General features: G+C 41.6%; 1 protein-coding gene across 1 annotated transcript in view; it reads left to right on the forward strand.

The window, feature by feature from the left end:
• Nucleotides 1-5,591: 5,591 nt before the first annotated feature.
• LOC126108673 (sodium/potassium/calcium exchanger 3) overlaps nucleotides 5,592-20,209 on the forward strand; it is a 690,465-nt gene continuing 675,847 nt past the window's right edge. Inside the window, exon 1 of the mRNA XM_049913982.1 lies at nucleotides 5,592-6,054. Within this exon, the coding sequence (XP_049769939.1) occupies nucleotides 6,030-6,054 (25 nt within the window). The 5' untranslated portion in view covers nucleotides 5,592-6,029. The remainder of the gene's footprint in view (nucleotides 6,055-20,209) is intronic.

Genomic DNA, 20,209 nt, shown 5'->3' on the forward strand with positions numbered 1-20,209 from the left:
AAATTCAGGGGAGAAATCTCTGAACCTTTTCTCATGAAAACTGGAGTACGTCAAGGTGACGGCCTATCTCCACTTCTGTTTAATATAGTCCTGGATAAAGTCATTAAGGAATGGGAAAAAGAATTAAAAAATCAATCCTACTGGAAACCAATCCATCTTGGTAGAACCAAAGACAACGTGGAGGTATCTTGTTTAGCATTCGCGGACGACTTGGCCATACTTGCAGATGATGAAGAAATCGCCACGAAACAAATAGAGATCCTTAAGGAATGCGCGGATAAAGTAGGTTTACAAATTTCGTTTCAAAAGACAGAATTTTTCTGTACGAAATTCCATATACACAGTTTGAACACAAAATATGGAAAAATAAATAGAGTAAAACATTTTAAATACCTAGGTGAAATTTTGGAGCCAACCGGAGGAGAGAAAGTTGCACAGAAGATCAGACAACAGAAAATGAAGAGAGCATATGGTATGACACATGAAATATACGATAAAAAATGCATCTCCTCGAACACAAAAATTAGACACTACTGCGCAGTAATTAAGCCAGCAGCACTATATGCTAGTGAAACGCTCACACTCCACACAAAATGTGACTTAGAAAAAATACTAAAAGAAGAACGCAAAATTATGAGAAAGATTTTAGGTCCATAATTAACAGAAGAAGGATACCGGATACAATCAAGAAGAACCACAGAAACTATATCAAAACCTGGCAGCAGACATAAGAAGGCGAAGATTAAAATTTTATGGACATGTCACTAGACTTCCCCCCCACACGACTCACCAACAGAATTCTCACTTACATAGAAAAAGTCAAATCAACAACACCATGGATTAGCCAAGTAAAATTAGATTTACAAAAAGCAAATATTGAACTTAAAGATGTCGAAGATAGAAAAACTTTTAGAAATAAGGTGGAAAAGTGGATTGTATTGTCGGAGAAGGAAGCACTAAAGAGACCAGGAACAAAATGGACAGAAGAAAGAAAAAGAAAACATGGAGAACGAATGAAAGAAGTATGGAAGAAACGACGTCAGAAAGCTTTGCGTGATCCTTCTGAGTCCATTCGCGATAAGTAAGTATATATATATATATATATATATATATATATATATATATATATATATATGTGTGTGTGTGTGTGTGTGTGCGCGTATAGAGTACTAATGATTTTATTTGGAATTAATTTTTTGGAAGGCAGGTACCAAAAAATTTGCCCCCCCCCTGACCGAGATCTGAGTGTACGTAAGCGCTGATGTCGGGTACAGGAGAAGACTCCCCGTTCTCGCCGGCTACTGTGCGGCTGCGCCACGGGTTGGTGATGCGCGTTGCGGTCCCCCCCCTTCCTGGCCGCTAGCTGGGCGAGGTATCGCTTCCCAGGCTCCTGCGCCTCGCTATTTCGCTCACGTGCGGCGCCATTTGACCCCCAGGCGCGGTCGCCGGCAAGAGGTCGGCCGGCCCGGGGATCATTGACGAATCATTGACGGCACCAATTGCGGGCAATCACTGCAGCGGTGCGGGAAGCGAACGACGCAAAATAAAATAAAACAAAAAAAAAAGTGAGAAAAAGGAAAAAGACGAAATACGGAAAGAAGGGTGGGGGGTGGGGGGGGAAGCGAACGAAAAAAGCACAGGGAAACTGCGGCGGCGTTTGTCGGTCGGTGTGTGAGTCGTTTCGGGTGCAACTGTACCCAAGAGTCCTCAGGTTAGAAATGGTGTCGTGCCTACCCCCCTCCCCTCCACGGCTACTGGCGGTTTCCTTGTTATTCCGCTACCGAGGCTAGGACGAATTTCTCCACGGGTTCCTTGCATCTGCGCAGTGTAGCAGAGGACGAAATACGGGGTGTCCAAAAAGTCTTTCCCTGATTGATAACTCAACCTAGAAGTAAGATACAAATATGAAATTGGTGTCTAATTGTTTACAAACTACCAAAGTTTTTTTTCACACAGGCAGTTATAAGAGTCGAGGGACATGAAAGGGAAGTAGTGGTTGGGAAGGGAGTGAGACAGGGTTGTAGCCTCTCCCCGATGTTATTCAATCTGTATATTGAGCAAGCAGTGAAGGAAACAAAAGAAAAATTCGGAGTAGGTGTTAAAATCCGTGGAGAAGAAATAAAAATTTTGAGGTTCGCCGATGACATTGTAATTCTGTCAGAGACAGCAAAGGACTCGGAAGAGCAATTGAACGGAATGGATAGTGTCTTGAAAGGAGAATATAAGATGAATATCAACAAAAGCAAAACGAGGATAGTGCAATGTAGTCGAATTAAGTCGGGTGATGCTGAGGGAATTAGATTAGGAAATGAGACACTTAAAGTAGTAATTGAGTTTTGCTATTTAGGGAACAAAATAACTGATGATGGTCGAAGTAGAGAGGATATAAAATGTAGACTGGCAATTGCAAGGAAAGCATTTCTGAATAAGAGAAATTTGTTAACATCGAGTATAGATTTAAGTGTCAGGAAGTCATTTCTGAAAGTATTTGTATGGAGTGTAGCCATGTATGGAAGTGAAACATGGACGGTAAATAGTTTGGACAAGAAGAGAATAAAAGCTTTCGAAATGTGGTGCTACAGAAGAATGCTGAAGATTAGATGGGTAGATCACATAAATAATGAGGAGGTATTGAATAGCATTGGGGAGAAGAGGAGTTTGTGGCAGAACTTGACTAGAAGATGGGATCGGTTGGTACGACATGTTCTGAGGCATCAAGGGATCACCAATTTAGTATTGAACGGCAGTGTGGAGGGTAAAAATCGTAGAGGGAGACCGAGAGATGAATACACTAAATAGATTCAGAAGGATGTAGGCTGCAGTAGGTACTGGGAGATGAAGAAGCTTGCACAGCATAGAGTGGCATGGAGAGCTGCATCAAATCAATCTCAGGACTGAAGACCACAACAACAACACTAAACTTCCACATGAGCACCGTTGGTAGCACGTACCACATCTAGGCGATATTCAGTTTCCGTCCACAGATTAGCCAACATCACTGGAGGGATCGATTCAACGACTGTGGTTATCCGCTGCCGCAGGGTTTCAAGATCTGGTACACGTGTTCGGTAGACCTCGTCCTTGACATAACCCCATAAAAAGAAGTCTAATGGGGTTATGTCAGGAGAGCGTGGAGGCCAAACCGTTGGCCCATCACGACCAATCCATCGCCCAGGTAAGGGCGTATCGAGATAGGCACGGACGTCCAAACCCCAATGAGGCGGTGCACCGTCTTGCTGAAACGAGACACCGGGGTGATACTGAAGCAGCTGAGGAACAGCATACAGTTGCAACATGTCCAGATACACTGCAGGTGTGACGGTAGCCTTAGCGAAAAAGAATGGCCCGATAAGTCGACCGTGCAATAGCGCGCACCAAACATTCACCTCTGGACTGCTTCTGGTGCACTCCGTGACCTCGCCAGGGGGCTGTGAACCCCAAATGCGCACATTATGGCGATTCACTACTCCACTGACGAAAAAGGTCGCTTCGTCGGAAAAGGCAATTCGTCTGAGATAAACATCATCGTCCTCAATACGTAACAGCATTTCGACCGCAAAGTCATGTCGACGTCTACTGTCATTGGGCGGGATGGCCGAGCGGTTCTAGGCACTTCAGTCTAGAACCGCGCGACCGCTACGGTGGCAGGTTCGAATCCTGCCTCGGGCCAAGAAGTGTGTTGATGTCCTTGGGTTAGTTAGGTTTACGTAGTTCTAAGTTCTAGGGGACTGATGGCCTCAGAAGTTAAGTCCCATAGTGGTCAGACCCATTTTGTCATTGGGGAACAAGGCCTGAACGATTTGCAGTTTGTATGCACGAAACAATAAACGTTTGTGTAAAATGTCACGGAGAGAGCTTTTTGGCATCTGTAATTCAGGTGTGGCCCTGCGCACCGATTTCTTCGGACTTGGCAGAAAAGACTGCCTTATAGCTTCTACTCTGTCTGCTGAGGTTCTCGGTCGACCAGACCTCGGAAGGTCAGCAACCGGTCCTGTGTTCTTGAACCTCTCGTACCAGGCTTTAATGCTCTTGACATCAGGTGGATTCCTTCGAAATGTTGGGCCGGCCGCGGTGGCCGTGCGGTTCTAGGCGCTCCAGTCCGGAGCCGCGCTGCTGCTGCGGTCGCAGGTTCGAATCCCGCCTCGGGCATGGCAGTGTGTGATGTCCTTAGGTTAGTTAGGTTTAAGTAGTTCTAAGTGCTAGGGGACTGATGACCACAGCAGTTGAGTCCCATAGTGCTCAGAGCCATTTGAACCATCTGAACCTTCCAAATGTTGTCTGGAAGTGTCTCTGCACTGTGGTTGGTGATAGTGTCTCATGGTACCTCAGGACACACTGTGCCTTCTCCTGACTGGTTAACATGGCTTCTTGGGCACTGCACCTCATCCACTACTTACGTACTGCGAACCTAAAACAGAACAAAAACTTTGATAGTCTGTAAACAATTCGACACAAAAAAAAAATGGTTCAAATGTCTCTGAGCACTATGCTACTTCTGAGGTCATCAGTCGCCTAGAACTCAGAACTAATTAAACCTAACTAACCTAAGGACATCAACACACATCCATGCCCGAGGCAGGATTTGAACCCGCGACCGTAGCAGTCGTGAGGTTCCGGAATGAAGCGCCTAGAACCGCTCGGCCACCGCGGCCAGCATTTCACGAAGATAGCCAATTCAACACAAGTTTCATATTTGTATCTTACTTCTAGCCTGAGTTATCAATTTATGTAATCAGGGAAATACCTTTCGGGCACCCTACAGATTTATTGTTTACAAAAAAAAAAAAAAAAAAGGAACTGAGCACTATGGAATTTAACATCTGAGGTCATCAGTCCCCTAGAACTACTTAAAGCTAACTGACCTAAGAACATCACACACAGCCATGCCCGAGGTAGGATTCGAACCTGTGACCGTAGCAGCAGGGCGGTTCCGGACTGAAGCCCCTAGAACCGCACGGCCACCGCGGCCGGCCCAACATTTGGAAGGGATCCAACTGTTGTCAAGAGCATTAAAGCCTGCTACGCGAGATTCAAGAACACAGGATCGGTGGCTGACCTTCCGAGGCTTATTAAACTGATTGTTCGGTAATTTTCACATCTGTCAACACCTGCTTTCTTTGGCATTGGAATTAATATATTCTTCTTGAAGTCTGAGGGTATTTCGCCCGTCTCATACATTTTGCTCACCGGATGGTAGAGTTTTGTCAGGACTGGCTCTCCCCAGGCCGTCAGTAGTTCTAATGGAATGTTGTCTACTACCGGGTCTTTGTTACGACTCAGGTCCTTCAGTGCTCTGTCGAACTCTTCACGCAATATCATATCTCCCATTTCATCTTCATCTACATCCTCTTCCATTTCCAAAACACGGATCTACGGAACGAAAACTAATCTAATCTAATCTCATCTAGAACTCTCCAAACCACCCTCGTACAAACAAGTGAACTACACTCTGCCTGCGAGTCGACGTACAGCCAGGGAGCGCCCGCTCGATCGATAGCCGGGCCTCCTCCGCGGCGGCGATATGTATCGATAGTCGCGCGCGGCGCTCGCGGTCGAGCCGCGGACTCATTCGCGAGCCCGTGCAGCCACAGTCCCTTTCGGGCGCATCGCAGCCTGCACCTCGCCGCTTCGCCGAGTCGAAATCGGCGGTCGAAAACAGCGACACCACGCATACACGCGCGCGCGCGCCTTCACGCTTCTCGCAGCCACCCCGCGACTGTCTCCCGTATGCGGCAACCAGCGGAGAACCTGGCGCGTCATTTCGAAAACCGCGACTTGCTTGTGCCAATACTCCGATACACTCGTATTACGCCAAGCGGTAGTAGCTGAAACGATCTTTTTTTTAATCTCACGTCGTTCGCTGTTGTACGAGGCGGAGTGTTACAGGACACGCGAATAAAAAGAAAAGCGGAAAGAAAAAACTGTGACGTGTGAGCGGGAAAACCACCGGGATAAAAAAAAAAATCCACCTGTTGGTGACTTCCAAGTTCAAGGGAAAACCTGGACGTTGCTGTTGTTGATCCTGCGTGATGGAAGGTGTGGAACAGGACGAAGGTAAGTACACGAATTTTTCCAAATTTTTCTTCCCACCCTCTCGTTTCTACCTGGCTTCTTCCCTCACTAATTCTTTGACGCACTATCGAATACAGTGACGTCTTCGATCATAAATATTCGAGACTCGTTGCCAAGCTGAACCGTTCTTTAGATAGTGACAAGTGTTGTCAACTGCACGTCACTTACAGTGACTTCTTGTCATATTAAAAAACTGATACTCAGCGACCTTTTGCACACTGTCAATCATAAAAAAGCGGTTCGAACTTACTATTTTGAGCAATGAATGTGAATCCGCAAAAAAAAAAAAATACAGTTAAGTACAGCGTTTGCTGTTTATCTCCCGTTTAGACTCGAATACTACTCTACTGAAATGTCTGATTCCACACGGCGCTGTATTCCAGTCCTTAACTGCAGCAATACTCGCTTGGAAGCAAATAATACTCTTTACATCAAAAAACTAAAAACCTGCCTCGATTGCGAAAAAAGCACCTAGGTGCTTTTTTCGCAATCGAGACGTGTTTTTAGTTTTTTAATATGTTAACAACGATTGCTGACGCGCTGCGATCTTGAAGGTTCTTAAACTCTTTTTTTATTTTATTTTTCACGATCTTGTTCATCTTAGTCATGCCACCGTCGATCTGTGTGATACGAGCATAAAATGATTGATTGTATCTTACAAGCTCTTGTTTTGCCAGCGTTGTCAATATGTTGCTGCAATTACGGTGTCAAATGATAGAACTGTAGAATAATGTTAGGAAACCTCGTGTGTAATAGCAGTATTTTAAAACTAAAATTTCAAATTTTAATAATGCCCTAAATGTTCCTAATATCAGAATAACAGGTGTATGTCACTGAACTGATAAAACAGTGCAAGAAAAATTTGATTTTCAGTATTTCATAAAATTACTGAACGAATTTTAAAAAGTACAATTAAATACAGCGCTTGCTGTTAATCTCACGTTTAGCCTTGAATACCACTTCGACGTCCTCGTATCAACTGAAATGTCTGATTCCACAGGGAGCTGTATTCGAGTCCTTAACTGTACTCGCTTGGAAGCAAATTACACTCTTTCTTTATTTTATTTTTCACGATCTTGTTCATCTTAGTCATGTCACCGTCGATCTGTGTGATACGAGCGTAAAATGATTGATTGTATCTTACAAGCTCTTGTTTTGCCAGCATTGTCAACATGTTGCCGCAATTACGGTGTCAAATGATAGAACTGTAGAATCATCTTAGCAAACGTAGTGGTGCGAACTTCATCGTAATAGCAGTATTTTTAAAAATAAAATTTAAAATTTTAATAACACTCGAATATTCCAAATATCAGAATAACAAATGTATGTCACTGTACTGATAAAACAGTGCAATAAAAAAATCGATTTTCAGTATTTCATAAAATTACTGAACGAATTTAAAAATTTCAAAAAACTTTCATAATGTACTCATTAGAACGCATAATCTTTCGTTGAAGGTCCAACGCAATAGATCACGTATTAAAGCTAGAAACTTCGTGTATGTCTCGAAGCTGAGCAACTCAATGCGTGAAAATCACCCACACTATACTCACACAGTATTTTATAACGAGACCACATTGCGACTTGGCACAAACTTTACACATAATTTGAAAACTTTTCGAAACTTTTGTCTCGCCGACAATCCCCACAAAATAATGAAAGCAGGGAACACTATCGATTACTGTATTTCCGTCGTTCATGCAGTAAAACTCCAACACCAAGCATGACGTGTCAATTTATTATTGCTTTACCACAAACTCTTTTCGCAATACACATTTTGCAGTAGATATTCATAAACACATCTGCATGTGCCTGAAAAATTATATCATTATACGGCACATGTTCAGGAGATATGAAATAAACATTCAGATGTGTGAAATCTTGCTTTTGCTTGAAAAAGAGCGCAAATTAGCCGGACTATATTCATCTACTGTTTGATAATGAATGCAGTTAGCGACTTCCAACAAACTTTAAGGACAATCCGAACCCTTTCTAAATCTTTTCTCGCCTACACGCTTCACGTTAAATATTCAACCCAGTAACTCATTCGCAAAGTACGCTTTGGAAGTTGTTTTATGATGTGATACAGCACTGAGAGATTAGTAAAGGTTTCGTATCTTACTTATACACAGATTGCTTTCGAGATATTCAATCTGAAAACCGAAGTGTTGCGTGTGTGTCATTGAATAAGATGGTTTAACGTCAGAAACAGTCATACAATCAAGTTGACAAGAATTTCTGTGTATTTTACAACAATTAACAAAGCTCCATATTTTAAAACTAACGAAGGAAATTTTGCGTTCCGTGCACCATCGACAACTAGGCCATTACAGATGGAATGCAAGCTTGATAGGAGAAGGATGAGGAAATTAAATCGACCCTAACCTTATCAAGGAAATCATACCAACATTAAATTTAAGCGAATTGAAAAAAAAACAGAAAACCTAAATTTTGATAGGGCGGTGAGGGGGGAGGGGGGGGCGGGGGTTAAGAGGACGGTCATTTCAAGCGCTGTCTCACCAAATTTAGATATTTTATCGAAGTCAGTGAATTTTTCAACCTATATAAGTGGGATATAGATCTCATTACTGTATTATCCGTCAATCCTAGTGCCAAATTTTACGCCTTTCGGCTTTGTTTTCACGTAAATAATCGATATATTAGTAGTATTTGCTTACTTCTGGAGCAATAGGTGAAAAATATAACGTATTCTGTTCACATAATTCGAAAAAAATAAGCCCTACGAAATGTTATGCAATGAATGTCCACATCGAAAAAAAATAGGCTATAGCTTTACTATTAGGCTTGTGTTTAGTACTACCTCGAAATCACTGATTCCTTGTTTTGTAATATACTCTAATACTGTGCTGATACCGATTTCCTTAAAGTTGGCGCCTTTCCTGCAGAGTTGTAAGTTCCACAAGGGTCTACCAGGGCCCTAATTTTCTGTTATTTTGTTTGCAATCAAATTTGAAATTGATTTTTATTCGTCTTTGTATTGTTTCTGAGCCTTTATCTTTTTATCTCTGGATGGCTTCCAGTGATTTCTGGACGTAGAAAACCAATACATACATATTCCTTGCTTAATGCTGATAAATCACGAGAAAAGTACGACCTATTCTATCCACAATTCGCGCAGACTATCGTGGAATGCTATTGTCCAGTTAAAATTTTTATCAGTACTCACAGCTCACTTAATACGGAGACTAATATACCACACCACTATTACTACAATTTTTTTTTACCTTATTTATTCACCAAACCAGTTTACAGCTATTCAGTTCATTTGAAAATATTGTGTAGATCGTTACGTTTGACAGAAAAAAATTGACAAGGTGGCACAATGCAAATGAGTGTTGTGTACTGTTTTTTTATGCTTAAGGCCCATAAATGGAACTCTATATACTAAAACGAACTGCAAAGAAAAAAGTAAGATTACAGTGTTATTTCCTGTTGACAGTCATGTAATCAGAAATGGAAAAAAGCTAAGGCCATGATTTGAACCGTCTTACTCCAGAATGCAAATAACTGTTAATTCACTGACTTTTTCAACAGAAACATTCGCCTATAGAGTGTCAATATTCACGTCTGTGAACTGCATCGAGGTTAATAGGTATATGCAAAGTGAGCCTAATTTAATGTATTGCATTCAAGTTGACTGCTGTGAACCTCAGGAGCCGCTTACAGTTTTATGCCGTGGACGTGAATACAGACGAAAAGGGAATCATCCATCTCTTTATCACGCTACCTCGAAACCCTGATTGCCACATCTTACTTAACAGAATGGCGCTATGCTGGTAGGCATATCCAGAAATACAGTGCCATTTTCTGTGCAATGTGTAGTTCCACTAGGTTCTATATCAGGTCTCAACTTTTCACCTTCTCTTTTGGAATCAATATTTTTTTTATTTCATTACGTTTTTGTCTATTTCAATGGCGTTTGTGAGGGCCCATGGCTAAAATAATTCAGGAAAAAAACTATTGCGTTGCATTGTTCATTATTTATGTCCTCTTCCTGAGTTATTAAGTACCATTATACTATGTTGTGTGAACCCATACTTAGTCAATCGAAGTCGTACAGTGCCACTGAATGTGCTTCTTCATATTTCAAGATTTAATGTACTGTACATGATGGACAGAGAGTCATCTCAGCTGGAAACATCCTAGAATTTAGGGAAAATGTGGAAAACCTCAGTACAGTTGGGCATTTGAGGATTTGAAGCATTACGAAAGCGGAGCTCTGTTCAATTCTTCACACATATAATTGATCTGTAAGTAGACTTTGCATACTGTTTACCCAGTAACTGCAAAATGCAATGTATTCCGTCCAAAATCGCACATGCAGTCATTAGAAAGCAATGAGCATAGTATGCCAACATAGAAAGAAAAGAATTAACTATCAGCATACTATTAATCTCCTTTTTAGACTTAAGCACTAGCTTGTAACTCTAGTTCCTCACATTACTTGACACTGTCTTGTGTTTCAGTTAGTAATTCCCATAAAATACAGCGCCTTTCTATTAGAACTGGTGGTTCCACATGGGTCTATATCGAACCTTCCCTGTTCTTTTACTTGCTATGATCAAATTAGAATGTATGTGTGTGTAAGTGTGTGTGTGTGTGTGTGTGTGTGTGGTTTTTTCAGGTTTTTCATTTTAATAGCGTTTGCGAGGGTCCGAGGTTGAATTACGCAGGAAGACAATGCTGGTGCATCCCCGTTTATTGTTTGAACGTCTTGATTTTTACTTCTTTCCATGACTCATTTTGTAATTTGCAGTCTCAGAACCTAATGTTTTGTACATCCACATGGCAGTCAGTCAAAATTTTGAAAATGTGATCCAGTGCTGCAGAATGTGAGACTTTTGATGTGTTATGGCCATTAATTGAAATCAGTATATTCAAATGAGCTGTATCCCTGTACTCACATCGAACGTGTGTTTGAAACTGAGTTATTTACTTTCTTACATTTTTGAAGAAAAATTTAGCCTCACTTTTACCCTGAAAAGTTGTGTGGGCCACTGCTCACAAATCAGGCCTATTTTACTTTTACAATTTTTTTACTCTTCATCTTAACTGGTTCGAATGATAGCAACTCTTCCTCTCTATTTATTACAAGTTAACTCCTTCGTTTCCTCATACTTACACATTTCAGCATTTTTATGACTTTTTTTAAAAAGGCAAATCGAAATATTTCTCATGCTTTCTCTCCTTGCATCGCTCCTAGTAGTGTCTTTACAAGGAACTGATTCCGTCATATTATGTGACTTATCAACTTGCATTGCTACTGTCCAACTGTTTCCATTAATTTTCTTTTCTCACCAGTTCTTTGAAAGACTTGGTTGATTGGTGGCTCCATCTGAAAATTTCTAAGACAGGCGTCTCCTACATCATACATCAAACAATTCAACATATTTCCTTTCATTCATAAATGTTACTGAAGTCTTTTACTTTTTTTCTTGTTTTTTATCTTACCTGCATTTTTAATCTTACTACCTACACACACTACATATACAAGGTGGTCCATTGATCGTGACCGGGTCAAATATCTCACGAAATAAGCGCCAAACAAAAAAATACAAAGAAAGGAACTCGTCTACCTTGAAGGGGGAAACCAGATGGCGCTATGGTTGGCCCGCTAGATGGCGCTGCCATAGGTCAAACGGATATGAACTGCGTTTTTCTAAAATTGGAATCCCCATTTTCATTACATATTCGTGTAGTACTTAAAGAAATGTGAATGTTTTGGTTGGACCACTTTTTTCGCTTTGTGATAGATGGCGCTGTAATAGCCACAAACATATGGCTCACAATTTTAGACGAACAGTTGGTAACAGGTAGGTTTTTTAAATTAAAATACAGAACGCAGGTACGTTTGAACATTTTATTTCGGTTGTTCCAATGTTATACATGTGCCTTTGTGAACTTATCATTTCTGAGAACGCATGCTGTTAAAGCGAGATTACCTGTAAATATCACATTAATGCAATAAATGCTCAAAATGATGTCCGTCAACCTCAATGCATTTGGCAATACGTGTAACGACATTCCTCTCAACAGCGAGTAGATCGCCTTCCGTAATGTTCGCACATGCATTGACAATGCGCTGACGCATCTTGTCAGGCGTTGTCGGTGGATCACGATAGCAAATATCCTTCAACTTTCCCCACAGAAAGAAATCCGGGGACGTCAGATCCGGTGAACGTGTGGGCCACGGTATGGTGCTTCGACGACCAATCCACCTGTCATGAAATATGCTATTCAATACCCCTTCAACCGCACGCGAGCTATGTGCCGGACATCCATCATGTTGGAAGTACATCGCCATTCCGTCATGCACTGAAACATCTTTTAGTAACATCGGTAGAACATTACGTAGGAAATCAGCATACATTTCACCATTTAGATTGCCATCGATAAAATGAGGGCCAATTACCCTTCCTCCCATAATGCCGCACCATACATTAACCCGACAAGGTCGCTTATGTTCCACTTGCCGCAGCCATCGTGGATTTTCCATTGCCCAATAGTACGTATTACGCCGGTTTACGTTACCGCTCTTGGTGAATGACGCTTCGTCGCTAAATAGAACGCGTGCAAAAAATCTGGCAACCTCCCGTAATTTCTCTTGTGCCCCGTGGCAGAACTGTACACGACGTTCAAAGTCGTCGCCATGCAATTCCTGGTGCATAGAAATATGGTACGCGTGCAATCGATGTTGATGTAGCATTCTCAACACCGACGTTTTTGAGATTCCCGATTCTCGCGCAATTTCTCTGCTACTGAAGTGCGGATTAGCCGCGACAGCAGCTAAAACACCTGCTTGGGTATCATCATTTGTTGCAGGTCGTGGTTGACGTTTCACATGTGGCTGAACACTTCCTGTTTCCTTAAACAACGTAACTATCCGGCGAACGGTCCGCACACTTGGATGACGTCGTCCAGGATACCGAGCAGCATACATAGCACACGCCCGTTGGGCATTTTGATCACAATAGCCATACACCAACACGATATCGACCGTTTCCGCAATTGGTATATAGATTGGAGTATAGAATGATAAAAACCATATGACAGATTTTGTTTCTGGACTAGCAGAAACATTTTGCAGCACGATAGCAACCTATTCCAGAGTTTGAACTGAACGTTGTAACATTCATGTTCTTGCATAAGATGTAAAAAAAGAGATTAAACCCAAAAAGTAACTTTTTTTGCAGTTCACTTTTTAAAATGAAAGATGTGATGCTACTTAACTAATAATTTGTTCCCTTATTCAGTCTACGTTTCTACCATTATTAATTTTTTTTAACTGGCACTGTACTGAATTACTTTCTTTGGGTAACAATAACTACACCCAATTCCCAGCTGCTAGCCTCTTGGGTCGCAGGTTCGTCACTTATATCAAAGAGTCGACAGTGCAAACAATTTCAGCTATTATTACAAACAGTATTTTACATAATTTACAACGGTGAAACACTTGTGCAAAATTATGAATGTATGACAGCGTGATCAGTGGAAAATGTAAACATATTATTCATATACAGTTTTGTGTAATATAAAGTTTTCCAAGGTTAAATCTTGTAGAATATGACCTTCGAACAATTACTTCTAAGAAACTAATTTTCTGATAAATAACAGAAACATTTCGGTTACTAACATTTGCACATCTTCTCACCTAAGAACGACACTTTTTTGATTAGCAAGCTGCTTTGTACATTATGCTTTTTGTCAGAATCTTCATCTTTCTACGCCAGTGTTACGTAACGTTCAAAACGATAATTTTACACGAAAATATCTGCACTACAAAATGGAATTAAAAATCTCCAGAGTTCGAAAATTTTTTATTTAGCTGATTATAAACTCGAAAATGCACTGTCACAAATTATAAAAAATGTGTGATCTTCTTGATGCCAGGGTTTGTTCAGTGTGAGTAGCTATATAAGCTACGATTCTTCCACACAACAATAAACGATAAATGGCCAATGTGAAACGTGTTCATAAGAAAGCACAGAACTCGGTACTAAATATCGATCAATACATTAAAAGCCGTGTGGCACATTCGCCAATGTGAGAATCGAAGTTGTTGCATTACAAGGCCATACAGCTGTGCTTACAACTAGGAGACGTCACTTCTGGACCACCATTTTTTTTTATCAACTTCTGAATGTTCCTGTCTTCAGGAACAGTGGAGTTGGAGTGTTGTTCATGAAAACTTTTACAAGTCTTGCTCTTTAGCGTTTTCACCAAACCTGATAGTGTATACACTAAGAGGTGTGAAGAGTGTTAGGTGTTAGGTGATTACTGCGAAGTAGGAGTGGCGGTTGTCGTCGTAACAATTGGTTTCCGGTTATATCGGTTTTTTCAACGCCATTTTAGCCAGACTGTTAAAACCGCTCAAAATAATCGGTTTCTGAGATAACCGATTTTTGTTTTTATTCCTGTTGTTTCATCAGCAAACAAAGACACTGAAATATTTTCACTCCCTCCATTTGAAGATAAATAGAATCAAAATATTTAACGAAGTCCATCTACGATTCGATGCTTTTCCTCGAAAAGTGAAAAGTGGTTGACTACCACAAAAAATCATCAGGATTCTTCTACTGTTTCTATTTCACTGAAACTCTATTCAAAAATCATGTTGTAATTGGGAACGATGCCACCATTTGGAGGTCACGAGTAGTTAGTGCTGAAGAGTGAAAACTGAGATCGAAAGTCCCTATTTTTCGTGTTAATTTACCTGTTTTTAAGGGCCACAAGGAGATAAAGGCATGTTATGCAAACAAAGCCAACTGATCAGTTAGTTCCTATTTTGTTTTATGCTATGAATAAAATTTGCTAAGTTTTTGATTTATTACTAGTATGAAGTGCATGAGTTCTAAGGACTGGAAAGAGATAGAAACATGCGCATTGTTTTAAAATGTTGTCAATACGTCCCAGAGATGGCAGCACCGTACGGCAGATGGAATTTTACCGCCAGCGGCGAGAATGAGAACTGTTTTAAATACTTAAAATGGCGACGTTTTCCTTACTTGAACAGCGTGCAATCATTCGTTTTCTGAATTTGCGTGGCGTGAAACCAATTGAAATTCATCGACAGTTGAAGGAGACATATGGTGATGGAGTTACGGATGTGTCGAAAGTGCGTTCATGGGTGCGACAGTTTAATGAAGGCAGAACATCGTGAGGCGAGAAACCGAAACAACCTCGGGCTCGCACGAGCCAGTCTGACGACACGATCGAGAAAGTGGAGAGAATTGTTTTGGGGGATCGCTGAATGACTGTTGGACAGATCGCCTCCAGAGTTGGCATTTCTGTGGGTTCTGTGCACGCAATCCTGCATGACGACCTGAAAATGCGAAAAGTGTCATCCAGATGGGTGCCACGAATGCTGACGGACGACCACACGGCTGCCCGTGTGGCACGTTGCCGAGCAATGTTGACGCGCAACGACAGCACGAATGGGACTTTCTTTTCGTCGGTTGTGACAATGGATGAGACGTGGATGCCTTTTTCAATCCAGAAACAAAGCGCCAGTCAGCTCAATGGAAGCACACAGATGCACCGCCACCAAAAAAATTTCGGGTAACCGCCAGTGCTGAAAAAATGATGGTGTCCATGTTCTGGGACAGCAAGGGCGTAATCCTTACCCATTGCGTTCCAAAGGGCACTACGGTAACAGGTGCATCCTACGAAAATGTTTTGAAGAACAAATTCCTTCCTGCACTGCAACGCCGGCCGCGGTGGTCTAGCGGTTCTGGCGCTGCAGTCCGGAACCGCGGGACTGCTATGGTCGCAGGTTCGAATCCTGCCTCGGGCATGGGTGTGTGTGATGTCCTTAGGTTAGTTAGGTTTAAGTAGTTCTAAGTTCTAGGGGACTTATGACCTAAGATGTTGAGTCCCATAGTGGTCAGAGCCATTTGAACCAGCACTGCAACAAAAACGTCTGGGAAGGGCTGTCCGTGTGCTGTTTCACCGAGACAACGCACCCGTACATGGAGCTAACGTTACGCAACAGTTTCTTCGTGATAACAACTTTGAAGTGATTCCTCATGCTCCCTACTGACCTGACCTGGCTCCTGGTGACTTTTGGCTTTTTCCAACAATGAAAGACACTCTCCGTGGTCGCACATTCACCAGCTGTGCCGCTATTGCCTCATCGATTTTCCAGTGGTCAAAACAGACTCCTAAAGAAGCCTTCGCCGCTGTCATGGAATCGTGGCATCAGCGTTGTGAAAAATGTGTACGTCTGCAGGGCGATTACGTCGACAAGTAACGCCAGTTTCATCGATTTCGGGTGAGTAGTTAATTAGAAAAAAAATCGGAGGCCTTAGAACTTGAATGCACCTCGTACTATAAGTTTGTACTTCTTTCCTTATTTCATAGAAATGCGAAACAAATTTTTAACGTTTTAAACCAAGCAAAACATGTACTTCATTGCTACGTCACTTCACAGAAGACAGCGAGAAACTGCCGTATAGAACAGGTGGGGACAGCAACTCCCGCACACTCCAGTACAACGGGTACCTTAAGCCACGACACACAGCAACAGGGATATTATTGTCTCATCAGTGCTGTAACAATTGTTACGCCATGCCTTTGTTGTTCGTTTCTATCGACATTGTTATTAAAATAGCAACGATCGCTTTTCACGTTCTCTATAATAACGCAGTATTTCAAACCAATGCAGATTTAACCAATAAAAATTACTCTTACTTTTAAAAAAAGGTTGCTTTAGAAACGAAAAATATTAGCGCTGGTGCTATGGCTAATTAATATTTCGGTTTTTTTACTCGGTTATCAGTAAAAAATAGAAAACACCTATTATAACTGTGACGAAACAAATACCGAAAAATACCGGTTATTCGGAACGAAAATACCGGTATCGGTTAATAAACGTTCGGTTTCTACCTTCCGCAGTGTGAAGGACTCTGACAAGGGAACCTCCCCATCGTACCCCGCTCAGATTTAGTTATAAGTTGGTACAGTGGATAGTCCTCGAAAAACTGAACCCAGATCAATCGAGAAAACAGGAAGAAGTTGTGTGGAACTATGAAAAAAATAAGTAAAATATACAAACTGAGTAGTCCATGCGCAAGATAGGCAACATATAGGGAAGTTTGAGATCAGGGCCCGTGAGCTCAGGAGTGCCGTGGTCCCGTGGTAAGCGTGAGCAGCTGCGGAGCGAGAGGTCCTTGGTTCAAGTCTTCCCTCGAGTGAGATGTTCAATTTTTTATTTTCGGACAATTATTATCTGTCCGTCGGATGCGAGGTAACTGCGCCGCAGTATGGGGACGCTACACCTAAACAAACATCGAAACACACTTTCTTGGGTGTGATTATCACATCCACAAGAAAACCTAAATCGGGCAAGGTAGAAGAATCTTTTTACCCATTCGCCAAGTGTGCAAGTTAGGTGGGTCGACAACATATTCCTGTCATGTGACGCTCATGCCGTCACCAGTGTCGTATATAATATATCAGACGTGTTTTCCTGTGGAGGAATCGGTTGACCTATGACCTTGCGATCAAACGTTTTCGGTTCCCATTGGAGAGGCACGTCCTTTCGTCTACTAATCGCACGGTTTTGCGGTGCGGTCGCAAAACACAGACACTAAACTTATTGCACTGAACAGAGACGTCAATGAACGAACAGACAGATCATAACTTTGCGATAATAACGAAAGTAAACTTTTCTCTCAGGGGAAGACTTGAAGCAAGGACCTCTGGCTCCGCAGCTGCTCACGCTAACCACGGGACCACGGAGCTCTAGAGCTCAGATTGTCCTTGATGTTGGCTATGTTTCGCATTGACTACTCAGTTTGTATATTTTGCTTATTTTTTCATAGTTCCACACAACTTCTTCCTGTTTTCTCGATTGATCTGGGTTCAGTTTTTCAAGGCCTATCCACTGTGCCAACTTATAACTAAATCTGAGTGGGGTGCGATGGGGAGGTTCCCTTGTGAGATGTTAAGTACACATGTGAGAAAGCGTTATCAGCACATCACAAAATTTCAAAGCACTCTTATTGTGCGTGTGCCAACGGCCTTGCCGCAGTGGTAACACCGGTTCCCGTCAGATCACCGAAATTAAGGGCTGTCGGGCTTGGCTTGCACTTGGATGGGTGACCGTCCGTTCTGCCGAGCAGTGTTGGCGAGCGTGGTCTCAATTGAGGAGCTGCTTGACTGAGAAGTTATAACGCGGCGACTGGCAGGACTGAAGATCTAACTCAAAACGACAAGGGATCGTTTCTTGTAGTGGCCATTTTCACAGAAACTGTATATAAATTGCAGGTGTTTCAAAGAAAATGCCTTTTCTGCATGCTGCAGATCGAAATTTTATTTTTATCTATGCACCCAGATGCGTTTCGCCTTTTTTTAACAAGGCATAGTCAGTGGGTGTCCTGAAATATTACATGATTTGTCCATTTTTACACATAAGTTATGGTTTCACATCTAGGTTACAGATTTAAAAACAGTTCCTTAACTTTTTTAATGAAATGGAAAAGCACTTACAGGTAACTTCTAAATCACTGCATCCAAGCAAACTGCTTTTTCTCAAAAATGGCTCAAATGTTGTTGATAATTCTTCCGGGTTATATGGCCGTGGTCCATGGAATACTTCTATTACTAACGTTTCGTCCAATACTACGTTGGACATCCTCAGAGGTATGGCTGGTCCTGCTGAATTATCAACAACAGTACCATCCGGTCGTAAAAGCCTTCATTGTATGATGGCTCAAATGGCTCTGAGCGCTATGGGACTTAACTTCTGAGGTCACCAGTCCCCTAGAACTTAGAAGTACTTAAACCTAACTAGCCTAAGGACATCACACACATCCACGCCCGAAGCAGGATTCGTACCTGTGACGTTGCGGTCGCGCGGTTCCAGATTGAAGCGGCTAGTACCGCTCGGCCACAGCGGCCGGCTGCTTTTTCTCATCTGGCAACTAGGTGGACATCTTACAGTTCACTTTCAGATCTCTGTTTACGTTACACATCATTGTAACTGCCATCTTTTTAACACAGAGTTTCATTTGTTCTTCTAAGTGTTACCAACACTTTCAGTTTTCTGCATTCAACTGTTTTGTGGTGTGTGTGTGTGTCTGTGTGTGTATGTGTGTGTTAGGGAGGGAGAGAGATTTTTTTTATTAAAATAAAAATTATTTATTTTATTTTTATTACTATTTTTTACTCATTTATTTGTTCAAAAAATAATAATGATTATTATTATTATTATATTTTCCTGTATCTACTTATGAGAGGAATCAGATGTGTAGCTATTTTTTCGGATTTGTGTCTATTATATGATCAAACAGTCTAAACAGTGAGTTGTTAGTCATATTTACTTGGTCATTTAGCAGTTGTTTCTTTTTATCTTTTGTTTTATATATATGATAATTTTCCCATAATGTTACGAGATGTCTTTCATTATTTATTCTAATTATTTTCATATCATTTTCTCGTGTAGGAGGTTTGGGTTATTTTCTCTCAAATGTTCTGCGAAACACACACACACTCACACACACACACACACACACACACACACACACACACACACACACACACATTCACAAAACAGTTGAATGCAGAAAACTGAGAATGTTGGTAACACTTAGAAAAACAAATGAAACTCTGTATTAAAAAGATGGCAGTTACAGTGATGTGTAACGCAAGACCGTGAACTGGAAGTGAACCGTAAGATGTCCACCTGGTTGCCAGATGAGAAAAAGCAGTTTGCTTGGATGCAGTGAATTACAAGTTACCTGCAAGTACCTTTCCGTTTCATGAAAAAACGTTAAGGAACTGTTTTCATATCTATGTATAACCTAGATGTGAAACCATAACCTATGTGTAAAAATGGACAAATCATGTAATATTTCAGGACAGCCACTGAAGATGTTTTGGAAGATAAAGGCGAAACGCGTCTGGGTGCATGAATAAAAAAATAAAAATTTCGTTACGCAGGATGCAAAAAAGGCATTTTCTTTGAAACAACTGCAATTTACAAGGGATCGTATTCGTACGGGTCCTCTCGTCGGAGGTTCGTGTCCTCGAGTCCTCCCTCGGCACGGGGGTGTGTCGTCCTTAGTTTAAGTTAGATTAAGTAGTGTGTACGCTTAGGGACCGATGACCTCAGCAG

This window comes from Schistocerca cancellata, chromosome 11 (genome assembly GCF_023864275.1).
Source record: "Schistocerca cancellata isolate TAMUIC-IGC-003103 chromosome 11, iqSchCanc2.1, whole genome shotgun sequence".
NCBI lineage: Eukaryota > Metazoa > Arthropoda > Insecta > Orthoptera > Acrididae > Schistocerca > Schistocerca cancellata.